A 20,791-nucleotide genomic window follows, 5' to 3' on the forward strand; every position below is an offset into this window, starting at 1 on the left:
GTGTACAAATGAAATCAACCTTCATTCCCAAATACCACAAGTTTAGTGTTGTAGAGTAAGAGTTAGTTAGTGAGTGAGGTGTTGAAGAGCACACACAAGGGCACACGTGTCACACGGTGGTGGGAGGCTGGAGGATGAGTGCAGCCCTCCGCACCTTGAGCGCGTCCGGGGAGTAAACACGGGACGTGGAGTAAACTGCATCTGCGGGCAGGCCCATGCCCTTGTTCCTATAACAATATGGTTTAAATTGTATGATTATTATATAGTTCGCAATTGCGCAAAATAAAACAATGAAACAATGGCCTAGTGATATGAGTATCAAAGTGGTTATCATTTACTCTTCTAACATTTTTTAAATGATGGCTTTATGAACACCAGCGTAGGAATTGTCGACTATTTTTTTAAATGGTTAAGATTTTTTATGGTTGTTTTAAGAATATGAATCTTTTAAGAATTAAAGTAAATAATTTTCAGCAACTAATTTTAAATCAATATCGGAAGTAATTTACTTTGACACTTTTAGCACTAGGCTGCAGAAATATTTTTCATTTTTCACCTGTACTAAAAAGACTTGAGTTGATTTCAGTTTAGAAACGAACTATTTAAACAATGGAGTAAATCGTACATTTAAGATATCTATGTACCTATGAATTAGTTCACATGCTGTTTTTGTCCTTCGTAATGGAGGTAAAAAAATATTTGAGTTTATAAGCTGTATAAGAGAGAGAGGGTGTGAAAAATTTACCCTTTGATGTTTTATCTTCATAATTTTTTTCTTCTTAATTTACCTTGATTGTATGGAAACGAAGCGTTTATTTTAAGTAAGTATTCATAATGATTTTAAAAATAGTAATATTAAATGTTTAATCACGAAATAGTCTTAAAAATATTTAATTAAATAAAATCCGCGAATAATACGGTGATAACAAGTGAAAAAGTTTTTTCTGGGGAAAACTGTATTTAACTACTAATAACACTACTCACTGCTTGGCCATCCCTATCGAGCAGGGGTTCTCAACTCGAGGCCGCGGGGGACTGTCGATCCTGTCTATGCTTTTACTCTCCTCCACATCTATTTTCTCTCTGCATGCAATAATCATAATGTTACTTTGTTATTCAAATAATAGTTACAAATTACAAGTGTTTGTATTTTAATATTTTACTTACTTTGTCTTATTAAGTAAGGGGCTTGTTTTATATTCTTACTTTCTGAAATGTTAATTAATTGTGATAATTTTAAATACAAAGCACGATTCATTTACTGTGGAGGTTATTAGATTATAATGTATATATTATTTTACTGTTTAAGGATAGCGACACATTACGCTATACGCATCATGGCTAGGTCTATTTTAGCATATCGCTCGCCAAACACTACCAATGGGAATGTATGGTAAGCGATATGCTGAAATAGGTCAAGCCACGAAAATATAGCGCGCTTATAGCGTGGTCTGGCACAGGTTTAATTTGTAATGATATTATATTATCATGTTTATTTTGCACTGTGAAATTACTGCACAATTACGACTGGTTAATAGTTAAGTGATATGTGTATTATTTTATTTATATATCCATAAAGTTTTTAATTAGTTTAAGTTAGGGTTAAGATAGTTGAGGTTGGGTTGGGTTTTCACAATGATTTTTAAAAAAATAACCCAAACTAACATATGCTTCTCAAAATGATTTCGGTAGTACGCAAGGACCAAACGTCGTTATTTGTATTACTTACTCATTTAGCTCTGAAGAACTGTATTCATTTTTGTCTGAAACAAACAAAACAAATCAATATTGGAGCACCATCTCGGGTCGATATTTCGAAGTAATGACATATTATTAGTGCTTATAGGCAAAGGCATGTTCTGGTGATATTCCTATTCCGACATGCGACGACTGCATGTTATGCTGCGTATAAACTGGATAAAATTTCCGAGTCGTCCCGCTAATTATGGGAAAGGAACGACGCAACCGCAAACGGCGCGACACGCCGTACGAAATTTTGTACAGTTTGTACGCAAATATGATGGAAAAGAGGTCACAGCGGAGTTATAACGGCAGTAACGCAATATAAATATGGTGACCATTAGTATGAAAGAGACGCTACGAAAGAGTTCTAAGAAAGGACTACAGATCCCTCCGATTGTTCAATGAATCTTCTCATCACCTGTTACTCGAAATAAAACATCATACCGCCATCCATATACGTAGCATAATCAAAATGATTCATATCGGTTATGTGTCTGTCCCGTGCAACTCTAGTTCAAAGAACTGTAGAACCTTTTGGATGTAAGAACAATTTTCGAAATTCGAACTGACCGTGAAAAGAATTCAGACCAGCAATAAAGTTCTTACCTTAACGGAAATTATATTAAATGTCGCTTTCAAAATTGGAACTGGTCTGTCAAGAATTCAGATTTTTCACGGGTCCGTGCTAGTTTGTTAAATATTCCTTACCTACCATAAATGTTACCAGAGATGTACGAACAAACGAAAAAGTTTTTCCCGGGTTTTTTTGTGATTTAATTAATATTAGACACTCACCTTGAGTACTCCTGCATCTCCTAATGATGCAGAATATGGCCAATAGTAATGCAGCTACCACAATAGCAGCACCGATCACCGGAGCCAGGGCTGCATTTTCTGTAAAGTCAAAATCTGAAATGTAATGGCGCCTAAAATTAGAGTTGTCCACTAACATCATAACATCCGATCACGAAAAGCAATAGAAACAGATGATGGAATAAAGAATTATTTATTCTATGGGAATGACGCAAGTCAAAAATTATAATTTAATATTTTGAGTGCGCATGGAACAGGATCATTGATGGGTAAAGAATAATTAAAAAAATGGAATAAAATATATATAAAGTTTTTTTGTTGTTATCTAGATCTCGCAAGGAAAAATTAGATGTATTTTTTTCAAAATATAAAATTTACTGAAACTTGGCATATTTTGTAAACGAATTTTTCTTTATCCAGTTACTTTTGGAACCGGTTCCACATTTTTTTCCATTTTATAAACATTCTAAGTAACTAGTTTCACAGATAATTAATATTAACGGTTCCAGTGACAGCAAATGAAGTAACAGAGACATAAAGATCGATCATCTTTAGAATCAACCCTTTATTTATTTCGCATGCATAATTATTATTCAGATGTCAATAATAGATTGCTAAAAGTAGGATGAAACATGTTTGGATGAAATTGTTAGTAGTGTTAGACAACTGTGTGAATGCACAATGAATTTGAATAACACGGAAACGAGAACAGCTTGAGTATATTCATTTCGTTACAGCTTCTTTTTACAAAGTCACAGAATTATTGCTAGCCCAAGAATAGGCTCAAAGAGTTGGTTTAGTTTAAGTAAAACAAGAAAGATGTGAAGTAGTTGGGAGGTTTGTTTTAGAGTTTCTGTTTGATCTTGAATTGAGTGACTTCCAGAAACGGAAACGGAATAAATTATCGGATTTTCGTTCCTTTTTTCAACCTTTCTGCACCCACCTAGTTTTCCGTGTCACCGCAATTATTTTTTTATTAACTGCCATATTTATCAATTTCAAATTTCTTGGTATTTATTAACAATCTTTTTTGGTTTTGAATTTTTCGTTTATTATTTTTTCATACATTTGTGAGCAAAGTTCTGTCTCAAAACAGCAGAAAACATAGATTATACAGGGTGTTTCAGCACGTACTCGAAAGATTACAGCGATTCACGGATACCTGAACTTATTGGTGTCCGATTATATATTTTTTCAAATAAAAACAAAAACAAAACATTTTTCTACCACACGTCGGCACTGATCACACTGCTACACGTCGCAACAGATCACGTGATACGCGCTTTGTCTCGTCTGTATACGTATACAATACAGTGCTGTTGGAATAAGACGGAGTGACGTGTGATGTAATTTTGTTTTATTTGTTTTTGAAAAATATATACCATTGAACAAAACGACATGTACATTATTTACTTCAAATAAGCTCAAGAATCGTTGGTCAAAGTATTTCGGGTACGTGCTGATACTACACCTTGTATGATATAATAAAATGGTCAATCTTGATTCTATTTCGTATTATTAGTATTATTTTTAAAACTAGTTTTATTTTTTTGCTACAATCCTCACAGGAATCTGCCGTGCTGAGGATTTTATTTACGTAAATAAAATTTAGTAATATGGATAATACGAAGTTATTATAAATATACTTCGTAGTGTTTTTTATGAATTAATTATAAATATGTTAGATGGTGTTTTTTAGTGCAATTGACTTAGTGTCAGTATATTTTCTATTTCCGATCTCACCATGTTATGTACCTAGTTTTTATTTGAGTTAATGATTGTGGGATTTTGGTCATCTTTTTTGCTCATATGATGTACTTGTAATTGCTTGATATTAAAGTTTAGATAAAATTAAAATAAAAAAAAAAATAATTAAATATATAGTAGGTTTCAACCACAGAATAAATAATGGTATAATTGAATACGTAACTTACCATGAAGAACAAGCATGGCCGCATGAGCAGTGGCGCCTCGTTCATTCTCAACCCTCAGCAGATAAGTGCGTCCGTCCTGTCGCGTGCTCGACAGCACGTTCAGCACGTACAGGTAGCACGCGCCGTGCTTTACTGGCTCGACGGATCTGTAACGACCTGTGGACCAAGAAATCAGCCATCAAGCAGAGCGTTCTAAGTTAGAAGGTTCCCGCCAGACCGAAAATTATAAGGTTCCCGCCAGATCGAAAGTTAGAAGGTTCCCGAATCTCGATGTAATTAGGAAATCCTTATCAATTTCGGGACTCCCAGGGGCAAGCGAATGACTTTGTTTTGAAATGTTTTTAACCCTGTTTACGAGCTTAAATGCCGAGCGACCCGCCATGCGCCGGACATGACACTTTTTTTCGAAATAATTACTTGTTTTTTTTGCAAAATGATGCTTTTGTAAATTGTACCATCTTATCAGATAATGTGTTTATATGTGTATATTTATATTATGTAGTTTTCCCATGATAGCTTCTTACATTACACAAAATATTCTTTAGTAATATACATAACAAAATAAGAGTTATTCACAACAAAAATAAGTCATAATATGGGGCTGTCCTGTAAATAAATACAGTACTTTCCATGACTTTTGAACGTGAAAAATTGTGACTTTTGACACGGAATTTCCTACATGCTTTTTCGCGCATAAAAAATCGTTGTTTGTAAGTGACGAAACGACAAGCTAGAATAATATTAAGATACAATATCCTTGCCAAGCGAAAAAAATATTTTAGTATGCTAGGAGCATTTTTTGTTCAAAACAATATAACACTGAGAGAAGTGCGGTGAGTTCCTAACAAATCCATTACGGATTTGAAGGCATTCCAAGGGTTAAAGATGGATTCCAAAGTGTGATCCCAGACGGGACTTGCTTATTGTTGGTTAGTAACATAACCTAAATTAGTTGGATACGTTGCTCGCAAAATTGGAAATTCAAATCTGGAAGCTCTCACAAGCAAAGTAGAAAGCAAGTGAAGTCGAGGTCAATCACCGATGCGCTGAACTGACCAAGAATCAGAGGCGTCTGGAACGTCGGTAACCGAGGTCGATTCCATTCAACTCTGAACCGTAATGACTGAAGGAGTGTAGGGGCGATTCCAGTTCTGCTTAAGGATAAGGTATCGTCCTTAACCTTAAAATGAATAATGACTTTTTCGCTAACTGCAAATCGAGAGAGGAGATTCCGATTCTACTGAAGGATAAGGAATTGTTCTTAACCTTAAAATAAACGATTTTTTCGCTAACCGTAATTCCGGATTCCAGTTCTCACAGCCAGCGAAAAAGTATTTGATTTTAAGGGTAAGGACCAATTTATATCCTTAACTTAAAATTAACGGTAATTACAGTTGTTACGGATGACAGCGAAAAGCCTTTGATTTTAAGGATAAGTACAATTCCTTATACTTAAGTAGACCCGAAATCTTCGGGAATATCAGTATTTTTAATAATATTACTGGATGCACCCCACCACGCATTTCTGTGGTTCAGTCTGTCGGTGCAGATATAGAAAGAATAGCGCGTTTTGCTTTTACGTCCAACAGATAGCACTGTTTAAAAGAAAAAAAAACACGCTTTTACCTGTCACAGGTGACGTATATATACTATATAATGCAACGTTGTGTCAAAATTTCAAAGCAACCGGCAAAGAACTTTTGGAGTCTTAAGATTTTGAACAAACGAACATTTTCATTTTTATTTATATAGTTTGGCAATTTTTACCTATTTGAGCCGGAACGCTCAAGGTGAGACTACCCCAGTGCCAGGAGGCACGTCGTGGAGGGGGTTCTGCACACACTAGGGAGGAAACTCGAGCATCAGCTCCTAACCTGGCTTCTGCTGGACCTCCTGAACCGGGGCCTTCTCCCACTGGAGGACCCACCTGGAACAAGAAATTACAATTTGTTAATTTAGCTAGATACTTTGTAAGGATATACAAATTATGAGGACCAAAAAGTAAAAGGAAAACATAAGATGCGAGGTGCGAGAAGAACCAAAAAGGTATACAAAAAATTGATAGGTATGGGTTAATAGAAAAAAATTTAAAGAGTAAAATAACATCTGCAAATAAGCACGAGAATCGCTTCTTTGTCTGTCTGGCTTATCCCGTTACAACCTGGTACCAGTACCAGTGTACCTATAATGTGGTAGATGTGTAAGTGTGTAGGAGTGTAGGAGTGATTAGTCAGCGATAGAAGTAATTAGTTCTATGCAAATGACATATGTAGGGTAGAGTGTTGCTGTATTGTTGTTTTGTTTAAATGTATAGCAGTCATAGATATTTCAAAGCTTGATAGAGATGCCACCTAAAAGGCTGTGGGTATTTACATTACACCAAAAAGTTTTTGTTGAGAAAGACAAGCAGATTTTCTGAATGCATGACGGGGGTCGAGATACCAACTCTATCATGTATCAAAGACACTATATCATTTTATTGTTTGACATGGTCGTTTCTTTAATAAATCTGTAAAATGTTAAATTTTTCTTACCACTACTAGAGATATGGGATCAGCGGCATGCCATCGCTCCCTGCCGGCGATGTTGTTGGCGGCCGTGCACCTGTAGGATCCCTGCTGGTGGTAGGACACGTTTGGCAGCACCAGCTGTGAGTCCCTCCCCACCGGCATACCGCCCCCAATATCTGATCCCGCTGCTTCCAGTGGCCTAGAAAGCAATCACATAATTAAAAAAATGGAAATCCATATTTGTTATGCTTTGATTGGTTTCTTCATCAGTTAAAACAACAAAAAAACATCAGAAAAAAAATAATTTAGTGGTGCCACACTGCAAAGACGGGTTTCCAACAAAAAATCATTGTTGATGGCAATGTAATATGTAATATCAAATTTTAAACATTGTACACATTGCTGGCAAGCGATAGTTTATTGCTAAAAATCTATTAGCTTTGTTTTGTGGCCAGAATTGAATTAACTGGGTACTTCCCAACATTCCTCTTGCCCTTATCTTTTTCGTAACTCACTTCATTCAACCTCACAATATTCCCCAAATGGAATCGGCATAGTTCCAATTGCAATCCAGTCCTTGTATGTTAAAGAGACGAATTAAAAATAGGTTTCCGATTTGTTGACAACGGGTTCCGGAAACCATTGTAAATTCGCTGACAGCACTGCGTTTACCCAGTGACAAAAATCCATGATATACATAGGTAAGCGTAATGAACGTAGGTCGGAGATTATGGAAGAATGTTGAACGCATGTCTCTGATGAAAATCAAAGGTAGGTAGGTATACAAGTTCGCATATCAGTAGCTCTCTTCCATTTTGACCGTTTAAAGAAGATGTTGTACTTTAAATATTACAATATACTGAGATAATATTACAATCTAGTCTCTAGTCTCTAGTACAATCACGTCTAGGAGTCTTTATTAGATTTTATTGGGCCTTTCTATTTTACAAAAACACATTCATTTAAGTAAGTACGTGGCTTGAAACTTGGAGTCACTGGAAACTACGTTTACAATTCCGCATACTTTTAGAAAATGTGCGTCTACTTACAAGTGCGTCCACAAGTATCGCGGCGGAGGGTTGCCTTCGGCTCTGCATTCTAGAACTACCCTCGAGAAGAGAGAAGATTGAACCGCAGGCTCTGGTCCAACCCATACCACGTGAGCAGCATCTAGAACAAATAATGGAAGATGAATGAAAAGTGAAAGGAAATTAAAAACGAAAAATAATAATAATTTGGGCTCTCATATTTACGATAAAAGAAATTTCACCGGCTTTCCAAAAAATACATTTAAAGGAAAATATAATAAATCTGTAAAGTTCTTACATCTCACGTCTATTTCAATGCTGACAGGATCCGATTCTCCCATTGAATTCTTGGCATGACAAGTGTACGTTCCTGGAAATGTTAAATATTTGTATAAATGTTCAATATTTTACAACGTGAAAGATAGACAAACAAAAAATTACAATTCCTATAAACTCAAGACATGCTTGAAGTAAGTTGAAACAGCTTCTTAAATCTTAGTTATAAAGTACAAAACTGATTATATGACGCAGATTTACTCTGGATTATTTGTACTCAGAAAGTTGTAAATGCTATTAGTCGACTCGGCATGGTTTAGGTAAACAAATTAAAATCAAATAGATCCGTTGTAACCTCTCGCTCTTTCTCAAAATCGAAGAATATCACAAAAAAAGGGCTTCCAACAGAGCTTTCAGAACCATTCCATAAAAATGCCCACCATACGACATTAGGATTTTTTTTGTATAAAATACGAAAGTTCATTAACTAAAATAACTCGAAATCTTTGAAGTAAAATGTGCCGCACCCGAGTGGTTCCTGGCGATCGGAGCCAGCAGCAGTGTATCAGCAGGATTTGTGGGCGGGGGAGTCATGGATGCAGACCTCACCCACCAAGCTGAGGGCGTGGGGTTACCCTCGGCCTGGCAGCGGAGGGACAGAGCTCGACCACCCTCTTCAACTGCACCGAGGTCTTCAGCACCGGTTATGTGCGCTATTGGAGGAACTGGAAACAAATAAATCATAAAAAAATAAGTTTGAACCATCTCTGATCTGATGATGATATTGTTAACAGAGAAGACCTCCAAAGTCAATCCTCAATGAACTAAAAAAAACATTCTGGCAATAGTTGGTTAAATGTGAACTTCAAGAAAAGAAGGCTCAAGAAGAAGATGCATTGGAGGCGAAGGAAGAAAGACACTGGAAGAAAGGTGAAGAAAAAGAACAAATAAACCTAACACAACCTAAACTAAACTAACCTAACCCAAGCTAACGTATTATTTTGTTCATCATGCCCTATTTTATCCGGTTGTCAGTGGCATAAAGCTAACAAATACATTATAAATAAATGCTGCTGAAACTGTAGGTACACTTGATACTCTTCAGGTAAAGTCCAGAGATAGTATCAGTGAGCTTGTAATTAAATTGGCCCACTTCTTCATGGTTCGTAAGACACCGCTGCAAGAAGTATGTAGACAAAGAAGCTGCCGAATGAATCACTTGTGATTCATAGTGTAGACACTGATTTCACGGTTAAAATAGGGTTTCCAGAAATCTGTAAATAATTTTATATTTCTGGTAAAAGTAAGTTATCCTATACTGAACCATTTCCATCCAGCCCTTATTTTTATTTATTTATTTACTTGTTTTTTTACAGATGTTTTCACTTGAGTGAGAACAATCCGGTTATAAAACTCAGTTATATGTATAATAATACTAATAGTTTTGTATATATGAGTAGTGCAATGCAATACATTAAACATAAAAATGTATGCAAGCAGCCGTTTATGGAGACTATTTGACCATCTCCCATCTCCAGAGGGCCATCAGGGGAACTTCAACCACGGCAGTGATGATTGTATTATTTGATTGGCGTAGTCTGTGCCATAAGCTTTTCATGTGGTGGTGGAGAAGTGCTCTGAATGAGTGTACTCGTCTTTCCCGGAACATTTCCGGAGCGCTGCAGTATCTCAATAACGCATAACATAACATTACAAAAACCTACAGTAAAACGATACAAAACTCTCTCAATTGACAAATAATACAAAGAGAGGCAAGCAACATATGACATACGAAGAGAGACCTGAGTGGTAGGTACAAAGTATAATTAGTTCAACAATTGTTACATAATTTTGAGTAGTAGCAGATTTTTGTTCAGAATCTGTATAAATTATCGACGAAAATGTCTACTTCAGCACACTCTATCTTATTATGGAGTCGACGTATTTGGGAATAAATCATGACCCCAGAAAAATTGAACTCAACGACAACCCAATCGAGCATTATCCGTAACAACGTTAGGTTGCCGAGGATATTTAGAGAAAAGAATTTCATTCAAAATTCATATCTTCGTATGCCAGGCAAGGTTTTTCTTACTGTTGGAAGAAATTTTAGGAAACGTTTTCACAAATGATCTATTTGATATATATATATATATATATAAAAGTGGAGGACGCAACTGAAGGGGAGCGAACTATCACAAAAATGTGGCAGAGGTTACAACGGAGTTTTCAGTGGTACGCCCATAGAAATGATAAAGAAGAGCCCGATGAAGGATGATCCAACAAAGTCCAAGACGACGGAAAAAAAAATTGAAAACGAAAATCACGGATTACGGCTAATATTACCTCAAAATCAACAGATTATCAGAAAATTTGACATTTTTTGAAAGAGTCACCACACCATTCTTCATTTCGATGTCATTGAGGGGAACAAAGCCGTAATATTTCTATCATGTACAATTATTAATAGTCTTGCCAAATATACCAATGTGCATATTGTATTAAGATTTTCGTGTTCAAAATTGATCATAAATTATGCTGCACGACTGAGATTAATATAAGCATGCTAAAGGAACCTTGAGGGAACTGACAGGCAATTAATTTAGGTAATTACTCGTACGGGGAGGAAAATATGTAAGAGGATAGAGCCCAAGGTAAATGAAAATGTGGCCAATTGATAAACCCTAAAAAAAGCTACCAAAATTACTCATGCATTGATAAATAGATCACTTTTCACAGAAAACGAGAAAACATATTTAGATTCCTCTGCTCAAATGAATCTTTTGTCTTGGAGAAGTGTGTAAACATTTTATTTTTATGCAAAACCATTGTATTTGGTATCTTCGTGAATTTTGGCTAGAAAGGTTAATCAAAGTGTAATTATCAATCTCTTGAAACAGTCAAATATCCCCCAAAAACGACTATTCTTCTTGTTAATATATTTAACTACTTTTCTGATTTTATTTTGTTTTACTCTGATTTATTTATTATTTACTTTGAATTTCAAGCACAGCTGGGCTTTAACATGTTTTAAGAACATCTAAATGAGTATAACATCACAAAAACAAAATGCTCCACAAATTATGATGGAAAAACATCAGATTAGGAATAGTACAATAAATAAATTAAGTAAGTCGATGCAGAGCTGGGCAGTTTGTTTAATTATATTTGTTGTTCTGCCTGCCCATATAAATTCTACTAAGACCTGTTTATATTTAGTGACTATGTCAACAACATCCTTATAATCATCATCGCAATTCGGTATACCGCGAACAGGAGGTTCACGTATTGAAGTTGTCGCAATAATATGGTAGGTATTGTATTGATGTTGGTTTGCGAGGCATATCGATGGATGATATGACATAGATCACATCCGAGGCCACCTTTTACCCTAGAGAGGGGTAGGCGGGATGGCCGCCCTGCAGGCCAGGACCCGCCCGTGCGAGGATCGATGAATTGGTCAATAAACTATGCGTTAACGTGATTAATGAGGTATAGTCTCCTAAGAATTGGTCAATAAACTATGCATTTATGATTAATGAGGTATAGTCTCCTTACATGTGACATCCAGTGTAGCCGTGGCCACCTTGTACCCTGGAGACGGGTAGGCGGGATGCGCCGCCCTGCAGGCCAGGACCCGCCCGTGCGAGGAGCGCGCCCCCACCAGCTCGAGGGCGGATCGCGCCGCCCACACCCTGGGTCGCTCCGTCTCAGATGAGTTGGTCTGACTCCACGCGCTGAGCTGGTCATCGTCTGAAATAAAGATTAAAATTACTTATTAAGTTTTCAATTAAAAATCACAAAACTCTAATAGCCTCACTAAAAACTCCGTGTAAATAAATATTATCTACGTGGCGCGTAAGTTCAGAACAGGGAAAAACTTGACTTGATACCATGTCGTTTGTTTGGTTAAAACGGTCTTAAACCAGGCTTTACCACATCAACATTGAATAGGCGTGTAAGAATCTAATTATTAAAACGATAAATATACTGAGTGTAAAGAACCAGAGAGTGCAGAATTTTCAATCACCGTGAGGGAAAGGTTATAAAACTAGTCACAAAATAGCAAGGTTTAGGGCATGTGGAAACGATCCCTGATATGATATCTTAGGAAACGATAAACGTTAGACGGAGAAAAATGAGTACGGATGATTTATCAAAAATACTGTTAAAAATAACGTAACTGCATGCCCATTTCCTAATAAAATATTTGTCATCAGAATATATGTGAACACGTGTTCACGCATGTGGCCTTGTCCTAATAATATGGAATAATGGACGAAATGCGAAAACATTATAATTTTTAAGAACATGTGCTCCGTTTTCCTCATAACATATTCGTGCTTTACTGATAGTTTTTTATGAAATCTGTCAATTCATTCGCGAAAGACTTGCAGCCCCGCTAACGAAAACGAATAATTTGACCAGATTTTTAATAAATTAACACTATTTTATGTCAGTGAGTTTTCTCTGCGTACTTAAATATTTTGAAATTTTCGAAATCAAAACAATTTATTGAACCAAAGGATAGAAATCATTGAAGATTATTGGGTAGTGTTTGTTGATTATCTTTTAACTGAATGTATTTGCGTGGATTGAGTTTGGACACATAACTTTCTCATTGCACCTTCAAGTTAATACCATTTAAACTATTTAAAGAAATTATTAGAAATGCAATAGTTAGAAAAGAGGGCAAGCTGCTTTCACAGTCTCTCTAAGAGCAACATTAAATGTTTTTTAAAAATCGACATACAATAATTTGGCAGATGTTTTTTAACGACTAAACACACATTTTGTTATCGAACTATCATTGCAGATTTGTCAAACCACTGCTAGAATTTACCTATTAGGTATATATTAAAGCAAAGATACTTCCATCCATTACATACATCCCTTTTACTCGTAACTCTACTCCACTGATATTTTCTCTAAGGAATCTTCTGCTAATAAGGAACTAAGCATCCGGATTGCATGTTCGCTAGTCAAAGATTCCCATAAAAATAGGTGACGTCGAAATGTAAAAAGCATAGATAATAGAAAAATGTCGACTGTCGCCGAGCTACGACCAAGCTGTATGGACCATTAGAGCAGAGGAGTCAACAAAGAAGCGGTGTTGTACCATTGATAATGGTTCATGGCCCACCTTCTTTGTGCGCGCACATAATCTATTAAAATAAGGCATCGTAATACGACTAAGCAGTGTTTTATGCACTCACCAAGATACCAAGAGATTGCTGCAGGGGGGTTGCCATACCTGGCTTCACACAACACCGAGGTTCTCTTGCCCTGTGCGGCGGGCAGGGGCCTGCCGGGGGCCAGTGGGGCCCCGTCCAGCATGATGCGGGGGGGCTGCGGGGGGACGTGTACTGACAGGGGCACTGCGGGACTAGATAGGGCATCCTGGGGGGAGGGGGATGAAAGTGATAGGTTAAATGAATTTATTGGAAAACATCAAACATTCATGATACTTTGCGGTCATACCCCTGAGAGCTCAGTACTTATCAATAGTCATAACTACAAAAAAAACCTCCATTTCTACTTTTCATTGCCACTAAATACCTAATTTATTTCTTATACTGTAAATCCGAATGCAATATACGTTACCATGTTAATCTTTACAAAGCCACTAATACTGTAAAAAAATAATTAAATTTAAATATATATGTTTTTCTTCACTACACAACTTAGTTGCAGAGAAGAATGAAATTTTTTGTTATGTAATTCTGTACATTTCTACTAGATTTCAACTACACCTGTCAATTTGTCTGTTCTGGAACGGGAAACTTTCCTAGTTGGACAGGCAAAGCTTCCTTATACGTAATTTGTACTTTCTTTTGTATCTATCTATAAATAAATAAATAAGTTTATAACACAGCGAGAGTTTTCAGGATGAGCGCAACATTAACACATTGGTGGAAAAACGAGTCTCTTCTAATAAAGTCCCTCAAGGTAGCGTTGCAGGACCAATATTATTTTTCATGTACATAAAAGCAATAGCTACTCTTGCAATAAAAGGAAATATATTAAGCTTTACCGATAATCGCTGCATAGTCCAGCACTAGGACACTCCACAAGGATCTCACTCAGAACCCACAGGGAATAGGAAAGTGAAAAATGGGGCGCTTAAAACACTTATTTGAAGAGACGCACACAAGCACGAGAGAGGGTGCCGACACACAGTTTTGACTGCCAGCAGTGCCGCCCACTAGCAAGTGATTTACCTGAACATCATAGGAGCTGGCCGTGACCTGGCACTGCCAGAGGCCATCGTCCAGCTGTAGAGAGGCCGCCCTCACCCACAGCGAGCAGTCCTGGCCGCCCGCAGTGCCGCCTGCCGCGCCGCCCGCCCACTCGTACTTCCCGGCATAGGTACCCACCGGCTGCAAATAAGGGATGAATCAGTACATTTGCTGGGAGCAATGGATCAATTTTGATTAATGTCGTAGTTAATCAGTAGCCAGTGTCTTGGCTATTACCATACCTTCTGTAAGTCAAATTCGTACATTTACATTATTTAAATTTATTCAATATACATAATATAATAATATGTAATATTTTAATAAAGGCGAGCATTCAGTATACCCAGGAGTCAGGAAGGGGTTGAACATTGAAATTTAATGTTGAATAGGAGTTGAACATATTTTCCTCATCAATCTGATGATAGGCCACCATTCAAAATCGAAATGTTGCTTCAAATTACCGAAGCTATGTCTAGTCTTCTCGTCGTGTTTGATGATGGTAATAGACTAACACCTACTAACTTGACTCTTCCTTCTCCTTCCCCTCCCCTACTTCTTTAAGCACCACAATAGGTAGAACAGATGTTGGTGTGATAGGTCGTAAAAATATCAGGTACGAAGGACTAAATCCATGACCCCGAAATAAAACCCCGATATGAAATTTACACGAAAGGCCATTATATAATTTTTTTCCATTTAAATAGTAAGGTATTGTTAGGAGAGTCCAACTCAAGATAGCAAAAGAACTCTGAATGAACATAAGTTGGACAGAAAAAAACACCTTTATGCAGATGAAATCGGGGTCGTGTTAAAAACCACATAGGCATAAAATATTGACCAAATGCAGCACAACAATCAACGAAAACGCAAAACATCCATCATCTCTTCTTGGAATACCATGTCATATTTGGTGAGAATGGATGAGATTTGAGAAGACACTCGACACCTCATCAGTCTCCCAGTTGTGTCAAAAACTATCCATTCAACTTGTAAGAAGCTTATCTTTTGTCTACCTGAACACCAACGCGCGCATTCATACATTATGGCCACGCAATTCAACAAGTCTAATACAAAAGATAAAACATCGCACGTTTTGTCATATCTCACATTTTACACTGTATCACAAACTTTTACAATGGGGAAACCAAAGTAATAATGAAAGTTAAAGTTCTCGTCGGTATTTTTCTCATGTTTAAAATGAACACGAACCTTGGCATTGAAATATCCGGCACTAAGCATTGTTTCCGATTGGTCTCACGGTAGGTATTGTATTTTAAGTTTACGATATCCCACAGTTCCCTGTGGGTAGTGAAAGTAATGGAGCCATATGGCTGTCTTCGGACTAATGGAATTCATGTTCAATCAAAGTGCTTAACAACTTAATGCAAACTTTGATTGAATCAGCGGAAATTACACAGAAATTACAGGTCCATTTAGATTTATTCCCAGTGAAAAGTTTTTAGGAATGGTTTTCTTTCTGGTTTTGAAAATATAGCTGTGATCATCTGGTAATATCTTCATATATGATTTGAGGTTTTCACGGCCAAAAGTATCATAGTGATTTTTTTCGGGGATTATGCCGTGTTGTGCATATTCTTTAGCCAAAATTTCGGAAGGCGTTACGGTGTCCATCACCAGGGCAATTGTTGTCATTGTGGCAATACATCAGTATGAACACTGTAACGCTGATCGAAAAGTTGGCTAGATAAGGAGGAAGCGCAACACGGCATAGTACCCCAAAAATAAATTACGCTTCAATACTTAAATTCTTCCGAGTTATAACTCATATATCAGAAATCTTTTCTCTTATTGAACATAATAATATGGAACAAATAATATGAAACCTGACTTATTTTTATCACAGTACTTTAATATAATATCGGTCCATATCGCATTGTGGAAATAAGAGCGAGAGCTGAATTTAGTTAAATTATGAATACTAAAAAAATTATTCAATTATTAAAATTACTAAACTTAATTAAAGTACGTATTTAAATTATTGACATATTGCCTTGATATATCTAATATCATGACTGAGTCATTTAGATACTTGCTTGTAGATACCTAGGTTAAATGCAGTTGGTAATGCTTTCGAAGAGTAATGAGTAAAACCGTAAATTGTCATATTTAATTAAAGATAATATTAGCGATTCTTAAAATAAAGTTTGAAACAGAAAAATCAGAAAAAGATACGGTTACATGTAGGAAATGAACCCAGAACCCTTGCCTTGCCTCTACCAACTGGGCTAATGGGACCCTATCTCCTTCGGTCATATTTAACTCTATCAATAGTAGATATGTTCAAATGCACGGAATATATGTAGTTGCAAGAAGGCTATAGTAAAATACCTCATTAATATTAATAATTAGGCCAAGCATAATACTATTCTTCTGAATTTAAATTAATAACGAATATATAAATTCCTCAATACGATTCAGAAATGATGCGTTGCTTAAAATAGTCTAAGCTCTGTTAAGTGACCAGGTCTGAATATCGAGGTACTTCCGAACCTTCCTTTTTCCCTCATTACATCTTCCACCCTCACAAAATACTGTTAATTATTGGGGATTCCGTAGTTCCACCGAGTTGAGCAGTTGGAACTCTTGTACACGAGCAACGTTTCATATCTAAGCGTTGGAATTTAACAATGGCTTTACAATGTTCGATGGGTTATACTGAAAATATCTTCCCATCTTTGTAAGACTCTCCCAATTTTATTATTAAATTGGTAAGTAGGTAATTATTAGTAATTATAAATAATATTAACGTGTGAAGATTTAACAGCATAGTTAATAGACCATAAAAATACATAATGCATTATTCCCGGGTTCCGTGGGAATGAACCAACCAGTACTTATTTAAAAACCCCTTACGATAATGCATTGTGATGAAATAATCCCAACCGAAACAAGGCAAACGTTGATTTGAAAAGCAGAAAGACAATGGAGTTCACCGGGCCTTATGGATCTTTTTTGGATCAATTGGACCAATCAATAAAGTACGTAGCATCTAGCACAGAGTTTCCCAAAGCCAACTGGCCCACATTCCCTTTTTCAGATAAAGTTATTTTTCTTTCTTTCTTTCTTTTCACTTTTTGCACTAATAAGAACGTTGTCGACGAACTATCAATGTTTCGAAACACAAATGTTGCATCCGTAATTATATAGCTTCATAGGACTGTAAACAATTTAAATGTTTGATTGAATTGGGCGATGGTAGGTAGGATAGAATAAAATATAGAAGGAAAGAGGTAGACCAATCACTTACCACTGGAACAGCTTTGCGAAGGAGCACATAACAACAATCACTCTAATATATTTAGTTCTACAGCGATACCTCGAGGTAATCTAAACGTACGAATACCTATCTATAAGTAGCTAAGAGATTATATATACATACACGAACAACACCAACATAAATAAACCACTCACAACACCAACAATCTGCTTTCATGATAGTCCAATTCCGTATTTTTGGTCCAAAACAAAAACACTTGCACAATTTTCTTGCAATAATGTTCTAAATTTTAAACAGTTTTCCAGCAAGGTGATAGTTGGGGAAAGGTAGGAACTAAATAAGCAACAAAATAACTGAACATTTAAATCTATTGCTTGAACATGTTTGAACATTGAGCGAACATTGAGCATTGTAGAACGAATGAACGAAGAAAGGAGAGAAGAATATGTGATGCTTAAGTGAATGAAAAAAGAGGTCGGGGAAGCCCAATCAAGCGAATCAAATAATTCATTAGTTTTATCATGTCAGGTATAATAGAAGAGTATGAATGCAAACGAAACCTACCTCTGCAGCGAAATGAAGTGTTGGTTTAGTTTAATGAAAAAAAAATGTTGAATAGGTACTCGTATTAGGATTAAGATGTATTTCTAGAATTTCGGTTGGTTGATATATGAATTTAGTATAATTCCATGGAAAACAAAATATGTTTAATCAACCTTCTAGTTTTCCAGCAGAGAAGACAATCATCCCGTGCTTTATTTGCTTCCGAGAAAGATAATGGTGGAGTATTAATCTTTTAAACGCCCCTCGTGCATGAATGGCTCACATGTGATTCTATAGAAACGTGGAAAAATATTTAAATAAAAAACAATCAAATTATTTTCGATGCCTTCTTATTGCCCTCACCGCCCTTTTTGGTAATCCCTGCTCTAGCGTGTGGCCAATAACGACCAGCCTTCCAAAGACTCGCGAAGGATTGGTGGCATAATGGGCTGGGCTTGGGTGCCACCGTCGGAACCAATGCCGAAACCAGCCAACGGAAGAGACACTCAAGCGGAAAATCATCAAAGAAGCGTTAAATCAGGGTGACCTGATATGTTGAAAATCGGCTACGTTTCTTTAGATTGTTATAGAGCTACATAACGAAAAACGGAACTCTGTGTCTTCTACACTTCATTCTACAATCTCTAATTTTTTATCGTCTTTGTTAGTTTGAATCCTGAAATACCGGTAGTGTGTTTTTTTGGATCAGTAATTCAATGGGAGGAATTCCGAATTATTAATTCACGCGGCAAACGCACCAAACAAACACGGACCTATATTTGAACAAATTGTTTACATGGATAACCGGACAACTCAACACAACCAAAAATAAAAAACACCTTTGATAAGTGATATAAAGTCATGAAGTGATGAAAAAAAAACTATATTTGAATAACTGAACGAGTAAAACTTAAATTGTCGTGGCGATTGTTAGAAGAAAATTTGAAACACAAAAATCAGAAAATGATAGGTCACATGTAGGACATCAACCTAGAACCCTTCCTTGCCGGGGCACAGCTCTACCAACTGAGCTAATGGGACCCTATCTCCTTCGGTCATATATAAGTGTATCATAATTCGAATAAGAACTACCAACATAATCTTCATTTTCTCACCGCACATTTTTACTGGCTGCAATCTTTATGTATGATCGCAAGCAACTAAATCGCAATGAACTAAATGCTATCCAGACAGTGTATTGGATAAATATATTGTGATGTATGGTAATAAGGTTGAGTATTTAAGCGATAGATTGCGCTAGTCATAAAGCTTACTCCAGAGTCCGTCAGATGTCGCTAGAGTGTAACAAGTACTTGTGAAATTATATTGACAGGGAACAAGATTCTCGAACCAGAGAATTACCAAACCTCGGGTAATGAACAGTGTAGCTAAATCCAGACATATTAATTGTAACGTAAATAAACACAATTATAATAAAGAACCTTTTACTTTAAGAGTTCCCAACACCAAAATCTGCATAGTAACGCATATATAACATATATCTTATTTTCATTCAATGTGCGACATCTGATGGCTTTTTCTGCAAGTCTAGGATGAGTATTTTTTATATTTGAAATAAGTTAATGAGTAAAACCTCAAATTGTAATACGAGCATTTAATTAATTACAAACGAAAATTCTTAAATTCTTAAACGAAATTTAGATACAAAAATCAGAAAAAAATACGGTCACATCTAGGTCAAACAGGTTAAGTAGGTTACGTTAAGTTAGGTTTTTAGGTTAGTTTTTTTCATCGCTCTGACTTTAAATATATCAAAGGTGTTTTGTTTTGTCGCTGTGTTCAGTTGTCAAGGAACCGTGTTTCTAAAACCAACAACCTACATATTATGTGTAATAATTAACAATTTTCTAAAAGCATGGGGCTTTATTGGCCTGGTACTTTGAATGTCAAATTATGAAAAAAGTTGAAATTTTCAATATTCATATCTAAAAGATATACTAAATGATTTCATCGTTTCACTGCTAGTTCAGTTAGTGTAAACCGCCTACTTTTTTATTTAAAAAGTGGATTTTTGGAAACATACCTTACTATCCTTTTGCCAGGAACATGCTCCTCTCCTGTTTTGGATTTTGCAAGCCAGGAGAATGTCTTTCCCTGGACTCACTTCAGAAGCCGAAGGAGTTTCCAGAAATTTCTGTAGACCAGCTAGAACAACGAAAAAACAAAGCAAAAATAGAAAAAAATGTATATGGTCAAACTCTGATGCATCCGCTGAAAGTGTTTACTGGACAATGAATAACAACATTGCCGGAAATGATAATTAGATACCCCCCGTTGTACGAGTAATACGGGGGGTTTACTGAGTTCTAGGTTCAGTATCAGATCTGCCATATGCCATATAGTAAGCGTTCAAACATGGTTTGAAACAGTGGCGGCTCGTGATTTTTGGATGTATTAGAGTGCTAACATTATAAAAATGGCGTTATTGATGTTGTTGTAGCTGAAA

General features: G+C 36.3%; 1 protein-coding gene across 1 annotated transcript in view; it reads right to left on the bottom strand.

The window, feature by feature from the left end:
• Positions 1 to 20,791, bottom strand: part of LOC149420579 (irregular chiasm C-roughest protein) — a 28,742-nt gene that overhangs the window by 1,144 nt on the left and 6,807 nt on the right. Inside the window, exons 2-14 of the mRNA XM_089636215.1 lie at positions 20,369 to 20,490; positions 14,526 to 14,684; positions 13,521 to 13,704; positions 11,863 to 12,057; positions 8,832 to 9,029; positions 8,327 to 8,398; positions 8,050 to 8,170; positions 7,025 to 7,199; positions 6,258 to 6,417; positions 4,491 to 4,646; positions 2,539 to 2,637; positions 1,730 to 1,763; positions 97 to 227 (exon numbers count right to left, since the gene is read on the bottom strand). Of these exons, the coding sequence (XP_089492341.1) occupies positions 110 to 227; positions 1,730 to 1,763; positions 2,539 to 2,637; positions 4,491 to 4,646; positions 6,258 to 6,417; positions 7,025 to 7,199; positions 8,050 to 8,170; positions 8,327 to 8,398; positions 8,832 to 9,029; positions 11,863 to 12,057; positions 13,521 to 13,704; positions 14,526 to 14,684; positions 20,369 to 20,490 (1,793 nt within the window). The 3' untranslated portion in view covers positions 97 to 109. The remainder of the gene's footprint in view (positions 1 to 96; positions 228 to 1,729; positions 1,764 to 2,538; positions 2,638 to 4,490; positions 4,647 to 6,257; positions 6,418 to 7,024; positions 7,200 to 8,049; positions 8,171 to 8,326; positions 8,399 to 8,831; positions 9,030 to 11,862; positions 12,058 to 13,520; positions 13,705 to 14,525; positions 14,685 to 20,368; positions 20,491 to 20,791) is intronic.

Source organism: Hesperophylax consimilis, chromosome 10 (genome assembly GCF_061612785.1).
Source record: "Hesperophylax consimilis isolate HC1 chromosome 10, BYU_Hcon_1.0, whole genome shotgun sequence".
Classification (NCBI taxonomy): domain Eukaryota; kingdom Metazoa; phylum Arthropoda; class Insecta; order Trichoptera; family Limnephilidae; genus Hesperophylax; species Hesperophylax consimilis.